Below are 17,194 nucleotides of genomic sequence, written 5' to 3' on the forward strand. Positions count from 1 at the left end.
GACGAGTCTAAATACCTCTTTTACAGGCGGTCAATAGATGTCTGATTAATAATAATAATGAAGTATTTAAAGCTGTATTTTTAGGCACACAAGCTGAATAGAATACACTTAGCTTTGCCTATCGGCGAAGGGACACTAGACTACAATACTACCCATTCAAATATATCTAACATTTTTGAAAATATATCTTTCCATAAGCACTAGATGCTTTATTGTATCTTCTCAAAAGCAACGTGTTGCATCCGAAAAGATACACAAGGAGGTTTAATGTATCTTTCCATAGGCAACAGACACTCTTTTGTATCTTCTCAAAAGCAACGTGTTGCATCCGAAGATACACAAGGAGCTTTAATGTATTTTTCCATAAGCAACAGATGCTCTTTTGTATCTTCTCAAAAGCAGGGTGTTGCATCCGAAAAGATACACAAGGAGCTTTAATGTATCTTTCCATAAGCAGCATATGCTCTTTTGTATCTTCTCAAAAGCAGGGTGTTGCATCCGAAAAGATACACAAGGAGCTTTAATGTATCTTTCCATAAGCAACAGATGCTCTTTTGTATCTTCTCAGAAGCAAGGAGTTGCATCCGAAAAGATACACAAGGAGCTTTAATGTATTTTTCCATAAGCAACAGATGCTCTTTTGTATCTTCTCAAAAGAAGGGTGTTGCATCCGAAAAGATACACAAGGAGCTTTAATGTATTTTTCCATAAGCAACATTACATTAAAGCTCCTTGTGTATCTTTTCGGATGCAACACCCTGCTTTTGAGAAGATACAAAAGAGCATATGCTGCTTATGGAAAGATACATTAAAGCTCCTTGTGTATCTTTTCGGATGCAACACCCTGCTTTTGAGAGATACAAAAGAGCATATGCTGCTTATGGAAAGATACATTAAAGCTCCTTGTGTATCTTTTCGGATGCAACACCCTGCTTTTGAGAAGATACAAAAGAGCATATACTGCTTATGGAAAGATACATTAAAGCTCCTTGTGTATCTTTTCGGATGCAACACCCTGCTTTTGAGAAGATACAAAAGAGCATATGCTGCTTATGGAAAGATACATTAAAGCTCCTTGTGTATCTTTTCGGATGCAACACCCTGCTTTTGAGAAGATACAAAAGAGCATATGCTGCTTATGGAAAGATACATTAAAGCTCCTTGTGTATCTTTTCGGATGCAACACCCTGCTTTTGAGAAGATACAAAAGAGCATATGCTGCTTATGGAAAGATACATTAAGCTCCTTGTGTATCTTTTCGGATGCAACACCCTGCTTTTGAGAAGATACAAAAGAGCATATGCTGCTTATGGAAAGATACATTAAAGCTCCTTGTGTATCTTTTCGGATGCAACACCCTGCTTTTGAGAATCTCTGTGTGTAGGGAGCTTCCTCCATCTATAGTGAGGTACACGTTATAATGGCAGTGTTTGATTAGCAATGGTATTGCTATTCTTTTCTATCAGTCAACAAAGCGGATAGCGCTATCTCGCTCTGTTGCCAGATCGTCTTTTACAATGTTGAATCAATAATTAATTAACAAATCATCATCTCAATTGTGAAAATTCTTTATAAAATTATTGGAAAATATAATTTCTTGCTTAATAAAATATCATTGATCATTTTTAACGAGAATGAACATTTAATATTACATCAATATCACCTGTATCAGATACGAGTCTATAGAAGGCATTGACAAGACAGAGGATCGCCAACGGTCTCCTATCTTTCTCCACTGCCATTATAACGTGGGCCTCACTTTAGGCATCTAGGGTTTCTGAAGCCTGATGTTTTTTTTCATAGCCGTGAATATTACCATAGAGAAACAATAGCGTAAGTAGATATCCCATGGCATGGGACGTTTATGTCGCAACTTTTACTGTTATCTCAAGCCTATAGTCCACGTAGTTCTTTCCCTTGAAGCTGTGTGACGCTGGTAGTCTCTCATACTGTGCCGTTCATACACTCTCACCCCAACAAAACAGTAAAAATTGACAATAATCGACAGTAATCGATCGGCTTGAGATAACAGTAAAAGTTGTAACATAAACGCCCTATACCATGGGATATCTACTTACGCTATTGTTTCTCTATGATATTACCCCGCGAACCATACCTTCAAAGCACGGGACGCCTACTGTACATAACCTTTTAAAGGCGGTCAATAGATGTTTGAATAATAATGGAGTATTGGTAGTTTGTTTTAGGCACACAAGCTGAAACCCTTTGTTATTACTAGCTCTCCTTTCGATGAATAGACTACAGTGTTGTCGTTTACCTGCAATCCGGCGGCCACCTCCTGCATGGCCTTGAAGGAGAGATCGAGGAAGCTCTCGACGAGGTCACCGTCAATGAAGCCCTCGGCCGAGTTGGTGCGTGTGGTCGTGTGGAACGAGCGCCAGAATCCGTGGTCGATCTTGCCCACCGACTTGATCACATAGGCCAGTCGCTCCTGCAGGTCTTGCAAGAAATCGAACAGTTCCGCTGATATCTGCGTCACGATGCCTGAAACGGTTCAAATAAATCATTGTTTGCATCTAATGAGAGATCTTTCATTGACCGAGCGAAGTGAGGTCTAAGATTCAAGTCGACGGTTTGGCATTTCTCTTAACGTTTAAATGTTTTTATGTTGCGCATTCACGGCGAAACGCGGTAATAGATTTCCATGAAATTTGAAAGGTATGTTCCTTTTAAATTGCGCGTCAACGTATAAACAAGGTTTTTGGTAATTTTGCATTTCAAGGATAATATAAAAGGAAAAAGGAGCCTTCTTCATACGCCAATATTAGAATAAAAATCACACTATAGAATTATTCATCATAAATCAGCTGACAAGTGATTACACAGATGTGTGGAGAAGCCAGTCTATTGCTGTATTTCAAAAACATCGAACATCTTGAAAATGTATCTTTTCGGATGCAACACCCTGCTTTTGAGAAGATACAAAAGAGCATATGCTGCTTATGGAAAGATACATTAAAGCTCCTTGTGTATCTTTTCGGATGCAACACCTGCTTTTGAGAAGATACAAAAGAGCATATGCTGCTTATGGAAAGATACATTAAAGCTCCTTGTGTATCTTTTCGGATGCAACACCCTGCTTTTGAGAAGATACAAAAGAGCATATGCTGCTTATGGAAAGATACATTAAAGCTCCTTGTGTATCTTTTCGGATGCAACACCCTGCTTTTGAGAAGATACAAAAGAGCATATGCTGCTTATGGAAAGATACATTAAAGCTCCTTGTGTATCTTTTCGGATGCAACACCCTGCTTTTGAGAATCTCTGTGTGTAGGGAGCTTCCTCCATCTATAGTGAGGTACACGTTATAATGGCAGTGTTTGATTAGCAATGGTATTGCTATTCTTTTCTATCAGTCAACAAAGCGGATAGCGCTATCTCGCTCTGTTGCCAGATCGTCTTTTACAATGTTGAATCAATAATTAATTAACAAATCATCATCTCAATTTTGAAAATTCTTTATAAAATTATTGGAAAATATAATTTCTTGCTTAATAAAATATCATTGATCATTTTTAACGAGAATGAACATTTAATATTACATCAATATCACCTGTATCAGATACGATTCTATAGAAGGCATTGACAAGACAGAGGATCGGCAACGGTTTTCTCCTATCTTTCTCCACTGCCATTATAACGTGGGCCTCACTTTAGGCATCTAGGGTCTCTGAAGCCTGATGTTTTTTTTCATAGCCGTGAATATTACCATAGAGAAACAATAGCGTAAGTAGATATCCCATGGCATGGGACGTTTATGTCGCAACTTTTACTGTTATCTCAAGCCTATAGTCCACGTAGTTCTTTCCCTTGAAGCTGTGTGACGCTGGTAGTCTCTCATACTGTGCCGTTCATACACTCTCACCCCAACAAAACAGTAAAAATTGACAATAATCGACAGTAATCGATCGGCTTGAGATAACAGTAAAAGTTGTAACATAAACGCCCTATACCATGGGATATCTACTTACGCTATTGTTTCTCTATGATATTACCCCGCGAACCATACCTTCAAAGCACGGGACGCCTACTGTACATAACCCTTTTAAAGGCGGTCAATAGATGTTTGAATAATAATGGAGTATTGGTAGTTTGTTTTAGGCACACAAGCTGAAACCCTTTGTTATTACTAGCTCTCCTTTCGATGAATAGACTACAGTGTTGTCGTTTACCTGCAATCCGGCGGCCACCTCCTGCATGGCCTTGAAGGAGAGATCGAGGAAGCTCTCGACGAGGTCACCGTCAATGAAGCCCTCGGCCGAGTTGGTGCGTGTGGTCGTGTGGAACGAGCGCCAGAATCCGTGGTCGATCTTGCCCACCGACTTGATCACATAGGCCAGTCGCTCCTGCAGGTCTTGCAAGAAATCGAACAGTTCCGCTGATATCTGCGTCACGATGCCTGAAACGGTTCAAATAAATCATTGTTTGCATCTAATGAGAGATCTTTCATTGACCGAGCGAAGTGAGGTCTAAGATTCAAGTCGACGGTTTGGCATTTCTCTTAACGTTTAAATGTTTTTATGTTGCGCATTCACGGCGAAACGCGGTAATAGATTTCCATGAAATTTGAAAGGTATGTTCCTTTTTAAATTGCGCGTCAACGTATAAACAAGGTTTTTGGTAATTTTGCATTTCAAGGATAATATAAAAGGAAAAAGGAGCCTTCTTCATACGCCAATATTAGAATAAAAATCACACTATAGAATTATTCATCATAAATCAGCTGACAAGTGATTACACAGATGTGTGGAGAAGCCAGTCTATTGCTGTATTTCAAAAACATCGAACATTTTGAAAATTCTTTATAAAATTATTGGAAAATATAATTTCTTGCTAAATAAAATATCATTGATCATTTTTAACGAGAATGAACATTTAATATTACATCAATATCACCTGTATCAGATACGATTCTATAGAAGGCATTGACAAGACAGAGGATCGGCAACGGTTTTCTCCTATCTTTCTCCACTGTCATTATAACGTGGGCCTCACTTTGGACTTCTAGGGTTTCTGAAGCCTGATGTTTTTTGCAAAGCCGTGAATATTACCCCGCGAACCATACCTTCAAAGCACACGACGTCTACTGTACATAACCCTTTTAAAGGCGGTAAATAGATGTTTAGACTGTAAATATTGAAACTATTTATTCTTCATTCTTCTCTTTACTGTTTTTCATTTTTCTAAAAATAACCTTTCTTATTATTATCCTTAATAGAACATTAATATTTATCTACTAATTTCATAATTTTGTTTGTATTATAAATTTTTACTAATTTTATTATAAAAAACTTTAATCCCATATCAGTGAATGAAGTTTGTGAATAGTAATTATAACACGCAATAAGCAACTAATTACTTATACCCCAACACATATAATTTATAGTGGGGTGTATATTTATTCATTGAAATCATCATTTATTCATTGTTGAAACACCGCTGATTTATGTAGTTACATTACAATACTATATTATCAATATTCTAATGTTGCATTCAATCTTCATTGTAATTAATAAGTTTTCATAATATGTGAAATTTGTTGCATAATTAGCTGTTGTACTGTAATTTATTGTAGATTCGTGTATAGACCAGAATGTATTGTTTGAATGATAATGGAGTATTGGTAGTTTGTTTTAGGCACACAAGCTGAAACCCTTTGTTATTACTAGCTCTCCTTTCGATGAATAGACTACAGTGTTGTCGTTTACCTGCAATCCGGCGGCCACCTCTTGCATGGCCTTGAAGGAGAGATCGAGGAAGCTCTCGACGAGGTCACCGTCAATGAAGCCCTCGGCCGAGTTGGTGCGTGTGGTCGTGTGGAACGAGCGCCAGAATCCGTGGTCGATCTTGCCCACCGACTTGATCACATAGGCCAGTCTCTCCTGCAGGTCTTGCAAGAAATCGAACAGTTCCGCCGATATTTGCGTCACAATGCCTGAAACAGTTCAAATAAATCATTGTTTGCATCTAATGAGAGATCTTTCATTGACCGAGCGAAGTGAGGTCTAAGATTCAAGTCGACTTTTTGGCATTTCTCTTAATGTTTAAATGTTTATATGTTTTTATGTTGCGCATTTACGGCGAAACGCGGTAATAGATTTCCATGAAATTTGACAGGTATGTTCCTTTTTAAATTGCGCGTCGACGTATAAACAAAGTTTTTGGTAATTTTGCATTTCAAGGATAATATAAATGGGAAAATCTGGTGTGGCGCACTCACACAACTTTCCTTGCCGTTATGAAAATTTATCACCTGACGCTAGTGTTCCCGCGCATCTCAAGTCTACTATTCAAAGATCCAAGCCAGCTGGTGACAGGACAATAAGGCTGGAGACACACGAAGTTTGCTATATCTCTATAGTGAATGATCTAATAGAATCAACAGTTGCCAACAGTTTGTAATTGAGATAATAACATTTTCTCGAATTTCGAGCTTATTTTCAATTTTAGGTGAAAATGTTACTAAACATTAATTGAAGAGATTTTCATGCTCAATCTTTTTTCACTTGGAATTTTTTGTTTAAATTGTATCTGAAGCCTGATAATTGGGAATCTGAAATCAAACTTTGCATAGATGGGGCGGAGCTCCTGAAATTTTTACAGATATGGAACTTGTGGCAATTGGTAGAGCTCATCAATGACTATTCCAGGTATGAATTTAATCAAAATCGTTAGAGCCGTTTTCGAGAAAATCGCAAAAACCCTGTTTTTGACAACATTTTCGCCATTTTAGCCGCCATCTTGAATTGCATTTGATCGAAATTGTTCGTGTCGGATCCTTATATTGTAAGGACCTCAAGTTCCAAATTTCAAGTCATTCCGTTAATTGGGAGATGAGATATCGTGTACACAGACGCACATACACCCATACAAACACACACACACGCACACACACACAAACACACACGCACACACACACACACACAAACACATACAGACCAATACCCAAAAACCACTTTTTCGGGCTCAGGGGACCTTGAAACGTATAGAAATGTAGAAATTGGGGTACCTTAATTTTTTTCGGAAAGCAATACTTTCCTTACCTATGGTAATAGGGCAAGGAAAGTAAAAATCAGACTATGGAATTATTCATCATAAATCAGCTGACAAGTGATTACACAGATGTGTGGAGAAGCCAGTCTATTGCTGTATTTCAAAAACATCGAACATCTTGAAAATGTATCCTTCCATCAACGTTAATTCTAGACAGTTGACTATAATACTACCCGTTCAAAAAAATTAACGGGTTAAATTTTTTTTTAAAAAAAATTGCGCCATGTTGTTGACGACTCGGTAGTGTGACTACAAACTCTAAACAGCAGCTGACCGGAGTAAACATTGAAATGTTGTGTTATTTTTTCATTAAGTTAGTAGCCGTTTTAAAATAATTATTGAAATAGTTATAGCGATTTATTAAATTAGTTTTAAAATTGTTATAGTGATTTTTGTGGAATAGTCTCAGTAGAACTAGCATTTTTACAATGTCACAGACTGGGGAAACTTCTAATTGTCACGACATGGATGTACATTTTAATTTATTTTCAGTAAAATATATGTTGGAACAACAATATTGAAAACCAATAGAGAGTAACTTAACCATTATCCCCGTTATATTGTCATAAAACCCACCCTTTTTAGTACATCTTATAATAAGTCTAAGCAAAGTGATATTCAGAAAAAACAATGATTTTTTAGTTTCATCGAAAAAGTTGAATTCTGAGTTGAAAGTTGAACTTGAATCTTAAACTCTATTATTTTATGTAACGACTAAAAACATTAGGATGTAATTTTACTTATAGATCGCTGGTTAAATTACAAATTTGGTGGGATGGAAATTGCTCAGTTACATTTGGCGAAGGCAAATAGACCACAGCGTTTGTGTACTCGTTACCTGGCTGTCCAGTGCCATATGTCACGCCTAAAACTAGATCGACTGCATTCCTTCCAGAGGCCAAGTTACCAGCGGTGAACAGTATGAGAGGGGTTTTACTGCGTGAGGTCTACTATTCACAGAACTACTAGTATTTAAATAATTTGTTAATAAGAATGAGAACTGACCGATAGATCCGAAGACAGTGCCGAAGAGGACTGATCCAGTGGTTGGCGCCGAGGTCTCTCCAAAGTGCTGCTGTCTAACGAGCGCCCCATGCCTGAACACATTCACCATGTCTCCCAGGTGGAACTGGCCGGCCTCCATCATGTGTTGGCGTTCCTCGTCCGTTGTTGCAGCGCTAAAATAAATGCATAAATAAATAACTAAAAAATTAATAGTTTAATAAATACAATTTTACTGTCTTTCAACATTTTAGTAGTTATGATTGTACAACGTGATTTCTCCAAACGACAATAAGACTCATGCCCGGTTGCAGAGTCGACAATTAACGTCGCCCATAGTTAACAGGACGGACTTAACTATTTAACAGGCCAATTTCGTTTCAGAGACGTTTTGTTAGCTATTGCTCTGCCGATAGGTAACAGCGCGCCAACAAACAGGTTTTTCCGTTGCAGAGACAAAAAACCTACAGGCAGATGACGTCATCTGCAGCTTGCAGCTACCAATAACTAAACGTGCTCTCTATTTAAATGCCCAAAATCTTGCTTATAAATCCACTATATATTCGCGCCAAGTGTATTTTAAGGATATGTTGACTTGTTTGCATGTTTTAAAAGACAGACGAAAATGGTCATAGATAATAGTTGATATTTCATTATAATAACGTTAACTATTTGAAACTGTAGATAAAGTGTGAATAAACTGAATAAAATATCATTGACTATTCGAGTAGCTTGAACGAAGATGTAATACAATTTTTAATAAATTGTATAATTTAATAAATTTGAATAATCAATAAAATATTATTGATTTTAATAATAAGCACAGTATGCAGTCATTAAAAATATATCATGTAAACTGGCTGCTTTGCTTCCAAGATATATATCAAAATGCCAGAAGGCAATAAAATAATTCTGGTCAAAAAAAAAATTCAATTAAAATTCTACAATAATAAATACACCAGTCACTTATTTTACTTCTACCTCTAATTTTATTAAATTAATAATGAAAGTTTAAATCAGAAGATGGAATATAAAATAGGAAGATAATACCTATATATTGAAATTAGTCCGACCTGTTGTTGGTCATCATCAGACTGTGGGAATTCAGATCTGAGTGAATTCCCACAGTCTGATGATGACCAACAACAGGTCGAAACGATCGTCACTACAAAAGTAAGTGTATTTTCACTTCAAAAGGGTTTTTTAAAATTCAAGTTTAATGTTCAAGATTGTCTAGAGGACAGGTCACAGCGAGGATTACATGAGCTGCCAACCTTGGAAAACGAAAATCCCCAAAGCTACATACAAAAGTTATAATTGTGCGGCTATTGGCCGCGGGCGCGACTACTCGCGTGTTAATAAGTGTTAAGTGTTATTGAATTTTGAATTGAATTGAATTGAATTTATTGCCAAAAATTACAAATACATATTTTTACAATACAATATAAATAACATTGATTGTAACTTAAGTGCATCAATAACATGACTGTAATACTTGGCACTGCCAACATAAGATTCCTTGTGTGTTGGCATATGAATATTTTTGAATATTTTACTGACGTTGCTGATGACTGTATCGTCCCATAGCAAAAGAATTGAATCTATCTATCTACAAAGATGTAATAAACTATCACAGCTCCCTGTGGGTTGGGGGAGCTTTGAGTCGAACAACGTACTCAAGAATGTGTTGAAAACCAGAATTCAACCACAGTAACTCTGCTTGTCGTAGGAGGCGACTAAAAGGGACCCCAAGGAAACTCTAGACCTAGCGCCGCAGTGCAGGATGGATTCTCACAGCTTGGTGTTGTTGTCATTTGAGATGGGTGTCTGGCTTGGAAGTGTTTCGGCCGCATTGCAGGATGACTGTTAACCGTTGCCGGAAGATCAAGCTTGGTTTTTTCGTTATTTTTCGTTATAGAGAAATTCTGATTGCAGATTATTCTCAGCGACCCCAAGTTTAGCCTGAAGGCTCAGAATGTCAACAATGTTTTTAAATAATTAAAAATCATCATGATAAGTGATTAATATGGTAGTACACCACGTTTCTGGAAACTTTTTACTGGTGACTGGAGTTATTATTGATTATATAGGTAACACAAAAATCAAAATAATCATGAGAAAGAAAACTGCTGATGAACGCGAATGAGACCGCCACTCCATTGTTCTATTGTCTCGGCTGCTTGGCTGGAGGGATCAAATAACCGACTGGATTGATCTTTCGTCTGTCCGCTAGGCGGAACTACGCCGACCATTGCTGGGTGGACGATGTTACTGCGGCCGCTCGCATTCCCACCAACGCTGCTATTATTTGCTGTCTCAGCGCCTAGTCAGAGTCAGACAAGCATCCAGCCTGCACTGCGGAGCTAGGTTAGAAGTTGCCTTGCCTTCAAACCCACGGGATCTGTCCCATCAGGCCAGTTTCGGAGGGGCAAAAAGAAAAATCCAATAGACCAGAAATGGGTGAAATTCCAGGCACAAATGTAGGTCAAGAGGCTGAGACGAGGGTGACCAGGTGCCCTAGAGGAAATTTGGCGACCCCTTCTACAGCGGAAGGACTTACAAAAAAGCCAGGAGTGGAACTCACGTAGGTCACGAGTTTATGTGTTGATTGGAATCTTAGTGTGTATATATTACTCATCTATTACTTATAAATCATACATTGCATTCATCTATTATATCATTTTTGATCAAATAAATTTGATTCGATTTCAACAGAAGTTGATCATACCTGTCTTTTTGGCAAACAAACAAATTTTAAACTGCTTTCAGCTCCAAGGAACGTGTCATCGTCCAATATTTCAATGGCTGTCATCCAGTTTGTGTTGTAATGTCGAGCAATCTGGAAGAAAAAAATAAGTCTTTTAAAATAAAAACAAAACATAAAGAAATTGTCTTGAATTGGAAACAAATGGAGGACGACAGTATGCAGTGACAAATGACGGTGCTCATTTTCAAATGTTTACAACTTAAAAAAACTTTGTCAAATATCTTCAATTGATTTTGATATGTTTGAACAGACGTTTTGATGAAGTTTGAAACCATCAATAGATAAGAACTGCTTTAATACAGTCAGTACGCTACAGATAGTGGTAGAGTGAGCATCGCATATTCTTTCAATATTACATTATTTCATATTTAATTACAGCTATCGGCGTGTCCACAGAATAAACCACTGAAAAATTACAAATCATAATGATGAAAAATAATTTAACCTCAAATAAATTGAGTAGCGAATAAAATAATCAACAACAAAATTAAAGATACAAAAACCTTACCTGAAAATGTTGATGACAAAACATGTATGTACACAAATGTTCCAGTCGTTAGTGGTCATTGTAACTCAAAATCAACAAACATTTTCTAATATATTTATATTTTCACTTAATTTCAATTTTCAAGAGTTTATCAAGAATAATTTCCAAGTGTGCAATTTTTAAGCATAGTTGTGCAATATAATTTCCAATTATAATCAAATATAATTGAGTATTCAACATGTAAATCTTGATTTTCTAGTGGTTTACTTACAAATTAAAAGGTTGTTAAAAACTTTCGGCCTTCAACTTATACTTATATAACTTTGAAATGAATTGAGAGAAAAACCTGAAATTTGGTGGGGCATTAAGATACAACAAGGAGATGTCCCTAACAGTCTCCTTTGATTTTCAATGCTATTACTTGACTACACTGGTCCTTGTTACCACAAGTGGGGCAATGATTGTGTTCATGGGAGGTTGCGGTGCATGTACGGCTTCGGCGAAGTGAGCAGTAACCAGAAACCACGTGACTGGTGCACCACTACTTGCTCCCACCGAACGAAAATCGAATTCTGGTTCACCGTTTTTGGCGCGTACTTTTGAAATTAATCGTTTACAGATCGGTGTTGACAAAATAATAAAGGTGTTATCAATATGAACGTTTCAGCTATTATTTATTATTATTGAATCAATAATAATTATTAATTTATTATTTGGAAAAATATATATTGTAATCATGTTTTTCTTATGAAGTTTTTTTTTTAATAATATTAATGATGGTTTGCGCTGTCATCAATGAAAAATTGACTGCTTTTTCTATGCAATTAGTGTTAATGAATAAAACGTTTTATGGAATATTAGCAAAATGTTAATAATTGAAGTTTCTTGATTGTGTCTACTATCCAGACATTTATCTGGATAGATCCTGGCCTAGGAATGAATCAACAAAATATAGTATTCCGACTAATAGATAACATAAACACATCTTAGTTTAGTAGAATAGTCAATAAAGCTGAAAAATAATAAACTTTCCAGCCAATAATGAATGAATTTCTTGCTTTTTGACTATTCTGTAATTAATTCCATTAATGGAATAAAATACTTCGCACGCCTCATCCTTTTTTAGTATATTATAGACTCTGAATGTGAAGACATAACCTAACAAAATAGCAGACAACCAACGCTTTAACTCTCGACCAATAAGAAGCGATGATCCCGGTACCGGTTTTGTGGAACATACTTTTCGAGCGGTGCAAGTGAGCATGTACGCGGTGCAAGTGAGCATGCACCATTCCACTCTGTTCCAAGATGGCGACCGGTACCTGAACTGTCAAAAGTTCCCACCGAACGCATTTTCGTGTCCTTGGTCGAAATCGTACATGTACCGCCACCTCCCATGAACACAATCAATAAGATACACTTGACTAATAAGTAATATTGGTAAATATTATTGGTGAATATTGGTAATAAGAAACCAATTTTTATCTCTCTTCATTTCCTAGTTAGAGACATGACAATTTTTTCTTAAACAGCTTTTAGTTGTATAAGCATCGGTTCAGATGCTGCGGAGGCTCTTCTACATTCTCCATATAGATGAATATTTCTAGTTCTGAACACAGAATAACATTCAAATATTACACACAGTACCACGCTAATAAAGCTATATTACTCCCAACTCAGCCCTAACCGCCGTCGAGCTGACACTTTTATTTTATTTATTTATTGTTTTTTTTCTATCTTTAGTTTTAAAAAATGTATTATTAAAATAAACTCTCTTATTATTCTTTCAAATTTATTTATTATTCATAGTTTGTAATTTATTTTATTATTGCTAGTGTTTGCCCTCTGTCTGATAATTTGCGACTCCTCCCTGCACACGGACAAATCATCCAGGCAGCGAGAATTTATTCATGTAATTTATAACACTTTTATATTTTGTGAATATGTAATATTTTATGAATAAAACAATTTGAATTTGAATTTTGAATTTGAAAGTATGGCATAAAAAACCAACATAATTAATATACTGGTGTATGATGTGGAATTTTAATATGTTTCTTATTCCCCCATTTCCTAGTTTCTAAGCGCATCAACTAAAAATATGTGTATGAATATTGTAGTATAAATAATATGATATGAATCACGTGATTCGAGTCCAGGTGGATTGTTTATAAATTGAATGATTGAACTGAATTCTGCCTTTATGATAATAAATAATAATAATAATACTGAGGGTGATGCCGACATAAACTCTTAGGCTTGTGCGTGGGTAATGAGTGAGAGGGATGATGATGAGAGATGACGACTACTTTTTAGGTAATCGGGACCGACGGCTTATTGTCTTCTCCGAGAGACGGAGTTAGAAGTATAGGCCTCTCTGCCTACTAAATTAATAGAAATGAGAGGAAAAACTGTATTATGTCAAATAAATTAATTTACACTGACATGAAAATATAATAAAACTGAAAGAATGAACTTTTTGGCACGGTTTACCTCTTCAAAGCTGCCTTCCATGACCTTGTGTTGTAGTAGAGCTATCGACCTCATCAGGTCGCCCACAAGAATAAAGTCACCTTTCGATTTTGCATATAAAGCTATTATATTGTTGAAATGGCTGCATTCAAGACGCAATTCTTTTTCTGCAGTCCACTCAAATAATCTTACCTGTAAAAATAACAATAATACAGACATAAGCCTACTAGATAAAATTTATTACTATTTACTCTCAACACATTTTCTAGTTCATATTGAATATCGGGGTAACGAGCTTCGCTCCGGAGTACAAAAGCATAAACGCATAGTTTATATTTATTTATTGATACACTGAGTACAATTCTTTAAAATAATTGGGAAATGATAACAGGCACAGCCACTGTTTCCTCCCCGAATTTTGATTTATACTTTTGAATTTTAGTCCAAACATTTGAAAGCATAACCGTTTGCATTTAGATTGTTTACAAACCAAATTGAATAACAAAATAACACTAACTAATCAGTTAAAACTGTAAAATAATTATTAACTTCAGATTATGATATACTTTAATTTAGAATAATATTCTAGGCCTATGTTTTCTACAATATTTTTGTTAATATAAATAAAAAAATAATGGATCTTGAATAAAATCATAACTTTGTTCATGGCAACAAATTAGATAATTATGTTGATCAAGTCGATTAATTTCTTGCTAGATAATATTAAATATTTCTCGTAAGATCAGTCAGCTGAACATCATTCTGTCTCACTCCCAAAAGCACTCGCATCTTGCATTATCGACAGACGACGAAATTATCAGCTATTATTATTATCTTTTCAATTTCCTTCAGCGAGTTTTCTCAGGGATGAGACCTAGTGCAATCGAATTTTTTATCATAAACCTACTATGTTTCAAACTTCGTGAAAATTGTTGGAGCCATTTTCGAGATCCATTGGACATAAATAAATACCCAAATAAATGAATAAATATATACAGAAATTGCTCGCTTAATATAATAGGATACCTCAAGTCAGTTACACACACATCGATTTTGGACGTTCGATCTTTTGCCGACTTTTTATGAATTCTATAAGATTAAACGGAGCTTGACAAACATAATGTGTTTAATGTAATAGAATTTAATACCGTCAAAAAATCGATGTCAGTGCGGGGCTTTAGAGTATGATCACATTTGATGAGTGTATGTGCAAGTGCACGTCAGATCATGTATGAGTCGAGAAACAAAATCTGGATAGATCAATAGAAACAAGTTGACTTGTCTATAGCTGCTCACACTGAACGCAAAAATAGCAAGTGCACGGTAATGTAGCTAAAATTACTGATTCTGTAAAAATACAGATCGCACCTCGGGAGGAAGACTGTTCCAACTCAAAAAATCTGGTGTGGCGCACTCACAACTTTCCTTGCCGTTATGAAAATTTATCACCTGACGGCCTGACGTTAGTGTTCCCGAGCAAGTCTACTGTTCAAAGATCTGAGCCAGCTGGTGACAGGCCAATAACGCTGGAGACACACGATGTCTGATATCACTTCGTAGAGAATGATTTAATAGAATCAACAGTTGCCAATAGTTTGCAATTGATATAATCACAATTTCTCGAATTCTGAGCTTATTTTCAATTTTAGGTGAAAATGTTACTGAACATCCTAATTGTAGAGATTTTCATGTTCAATCATTTCCGCAAGAAATTTTTTGTTTAAAGTGTATCTGAAGCCTGATAATTGGGGATTCTAGAATCAAACTTTGCATAGATGGGGCGGAGTTCCTGACATTTTTAAAGGGATGGAACTTGTGGCAATTGATAGAGCTCATCAATGACTATTTTAGGTATGAATTTGATCAAAATCGTTGGAGCCGTTTTCGAGAAAATCGCGAAAAACCTGTTTTTTACAACATTTTCTCCATTTTAGCCGCCATCTTGAATTGCATTTGATCGAAATTGTTCGTGTTGGATCCTTATATTGTAAGGACCTTAACTTCCAAATTTCAAGTCATTCCGTTAATTAGGAGATGAGATATCGTGTACACAGACGCGCATACACTCATACACACACACACACCCACACCCACACATACAGACCAATGCCCAAAACCACTTTTTTGGACTCAGGGGACCTTGAACGTATAGAAATTTGGAAATTGGGGTACCTTAATTTTTTTCGGAAAGCAATACTTTCCTTACCTATGGTAATAGGGCAAGGAAAGTAGAAAGTCGTTTATTCAGAAGAGCAGTTCTAAAGTTTTCATAGGTATTCAAACTTGATTTACTGCTCTTAGAATCACTCAATCAGAAAAATTGAGTGATTCTAAGAGCAGTAAATCAAGTTTGAATACCTATGAAAACTTTAGAACTGCTCTTCTGAATAAACGACTTTCTACTTTCCTTGCCCTATTACCATAGGTAAGGAAAGTATTGCTTTCCGAAAAAAATTAAGGTACCCCAATTTCCAAATTTCTATACGTTTCAAGGTCCCCTGAGTCCAAAAAAGTGGTTTTTGGGCATTGGTCTGTATGTGTGGGTGTGGGTGTGTGTGTGTGTGTATGAGTGTATGCGCGTCTGTGTACACGATATCTCATCTCCTAATTAACGGAATGACTTGAAATTTGGAAGTTAAGGTCCTTACAATATAAGGATCCAACACGAACAATTTCGATCAAATGCAATTCAAGATGGCGGCTAAAATGGAGAAAATGTTGTAAAAAACAGGTTTTTCGCGATTTTCTCGAAAACGGCTCCAACGATTTTGATCAAATTCATACCTAAAATAGTCATTGATGAGCTCTATCAATTGCCACAAGTTCCATCCCTTTAAAAATGTCAGGAACTCCGCCCCATCTATGCAAAGTTTGATTCTAGAATCCCCAATTATCAGGCTTCAGATACACTTTAAACAAAAAATTTCTTGCGGAAATGATTGAACATGAAAATCTCTACAATTAGGATGTTCAGTAACATTTTCACCTAAAATTGAAAATAAGCTCAGAATTCGAGAAATTGTGATTATATCAATTGCAAACTATTGGCAACTGTTGATTCTATTAAATCATTCTCTACGAAGTGATATCAGACATCGTGTGTCTCCAGCGTTATTGGCCTGTCACCAGCTGGCTCAGATCTTTGAACAGTAGACTTGCTCGGGAACACTAACGTCAGGCCGTCAGGTGATAAATTTTCATAACGGCAAGGAAAGTTGTGAGTGCGCCACACCAGATTTTTTGAGTTGGAACAGTCTTCCTCCCGAGGTGCGATCTGTATTTTTACAGAATCAGTAATTTTAGCTACATTACCGTGCACTTGCTATTTTTGCGTTCAGTGTGAGCAGCTATAGACAAGTCAACTTGTTTCTATTGATCTATCCAGATTTTGT

The 17,194-nt window shown here is 36.3% G+C and overlaps 1 protein-coding gene across 1 annotated transcript in view; it reads right to left on the reverse strand.

The window, feature by feature from the left end:
* Positions 1-17,194, reverse strand: part of LOC111052867 (DNA damage-binding protein 1) — a 94,739-nt gene that overhangs the window by 5,994 nt on the left and 71,551 nt on the right. The window contains 5 exon segments of the mRNA XM_039426549.1: positions 5,730-5,956; positions 8,080-8,252; positions 10,805-10,833; positions 10,835-10,915; positions 13,824-13,994. Of these exon segments, the coding sequence (XP_039282483.1) occupies positions 5,730-5,956; positions 8,080-8,252; positions 10,805-10,833; positions 10,835-10,915; positions 13,824-13,994 (681 nt within the window).

Source organism: Nilaparvata lugens, chromosome 4 (assembly GCF_014356525.2).
Source record: "Nilaparvata lugens isolate BPH chromosome 4, ASM1435652v1, whole genome shotgun sequence".
In the NCBI taxonomy this organism is placed as follows: Eukaryota; Metazoa; Arthropoda; class Insecta; order Hemiptera; family Delphacidae; genus Nilaparvata; species Nilaparvata lugens.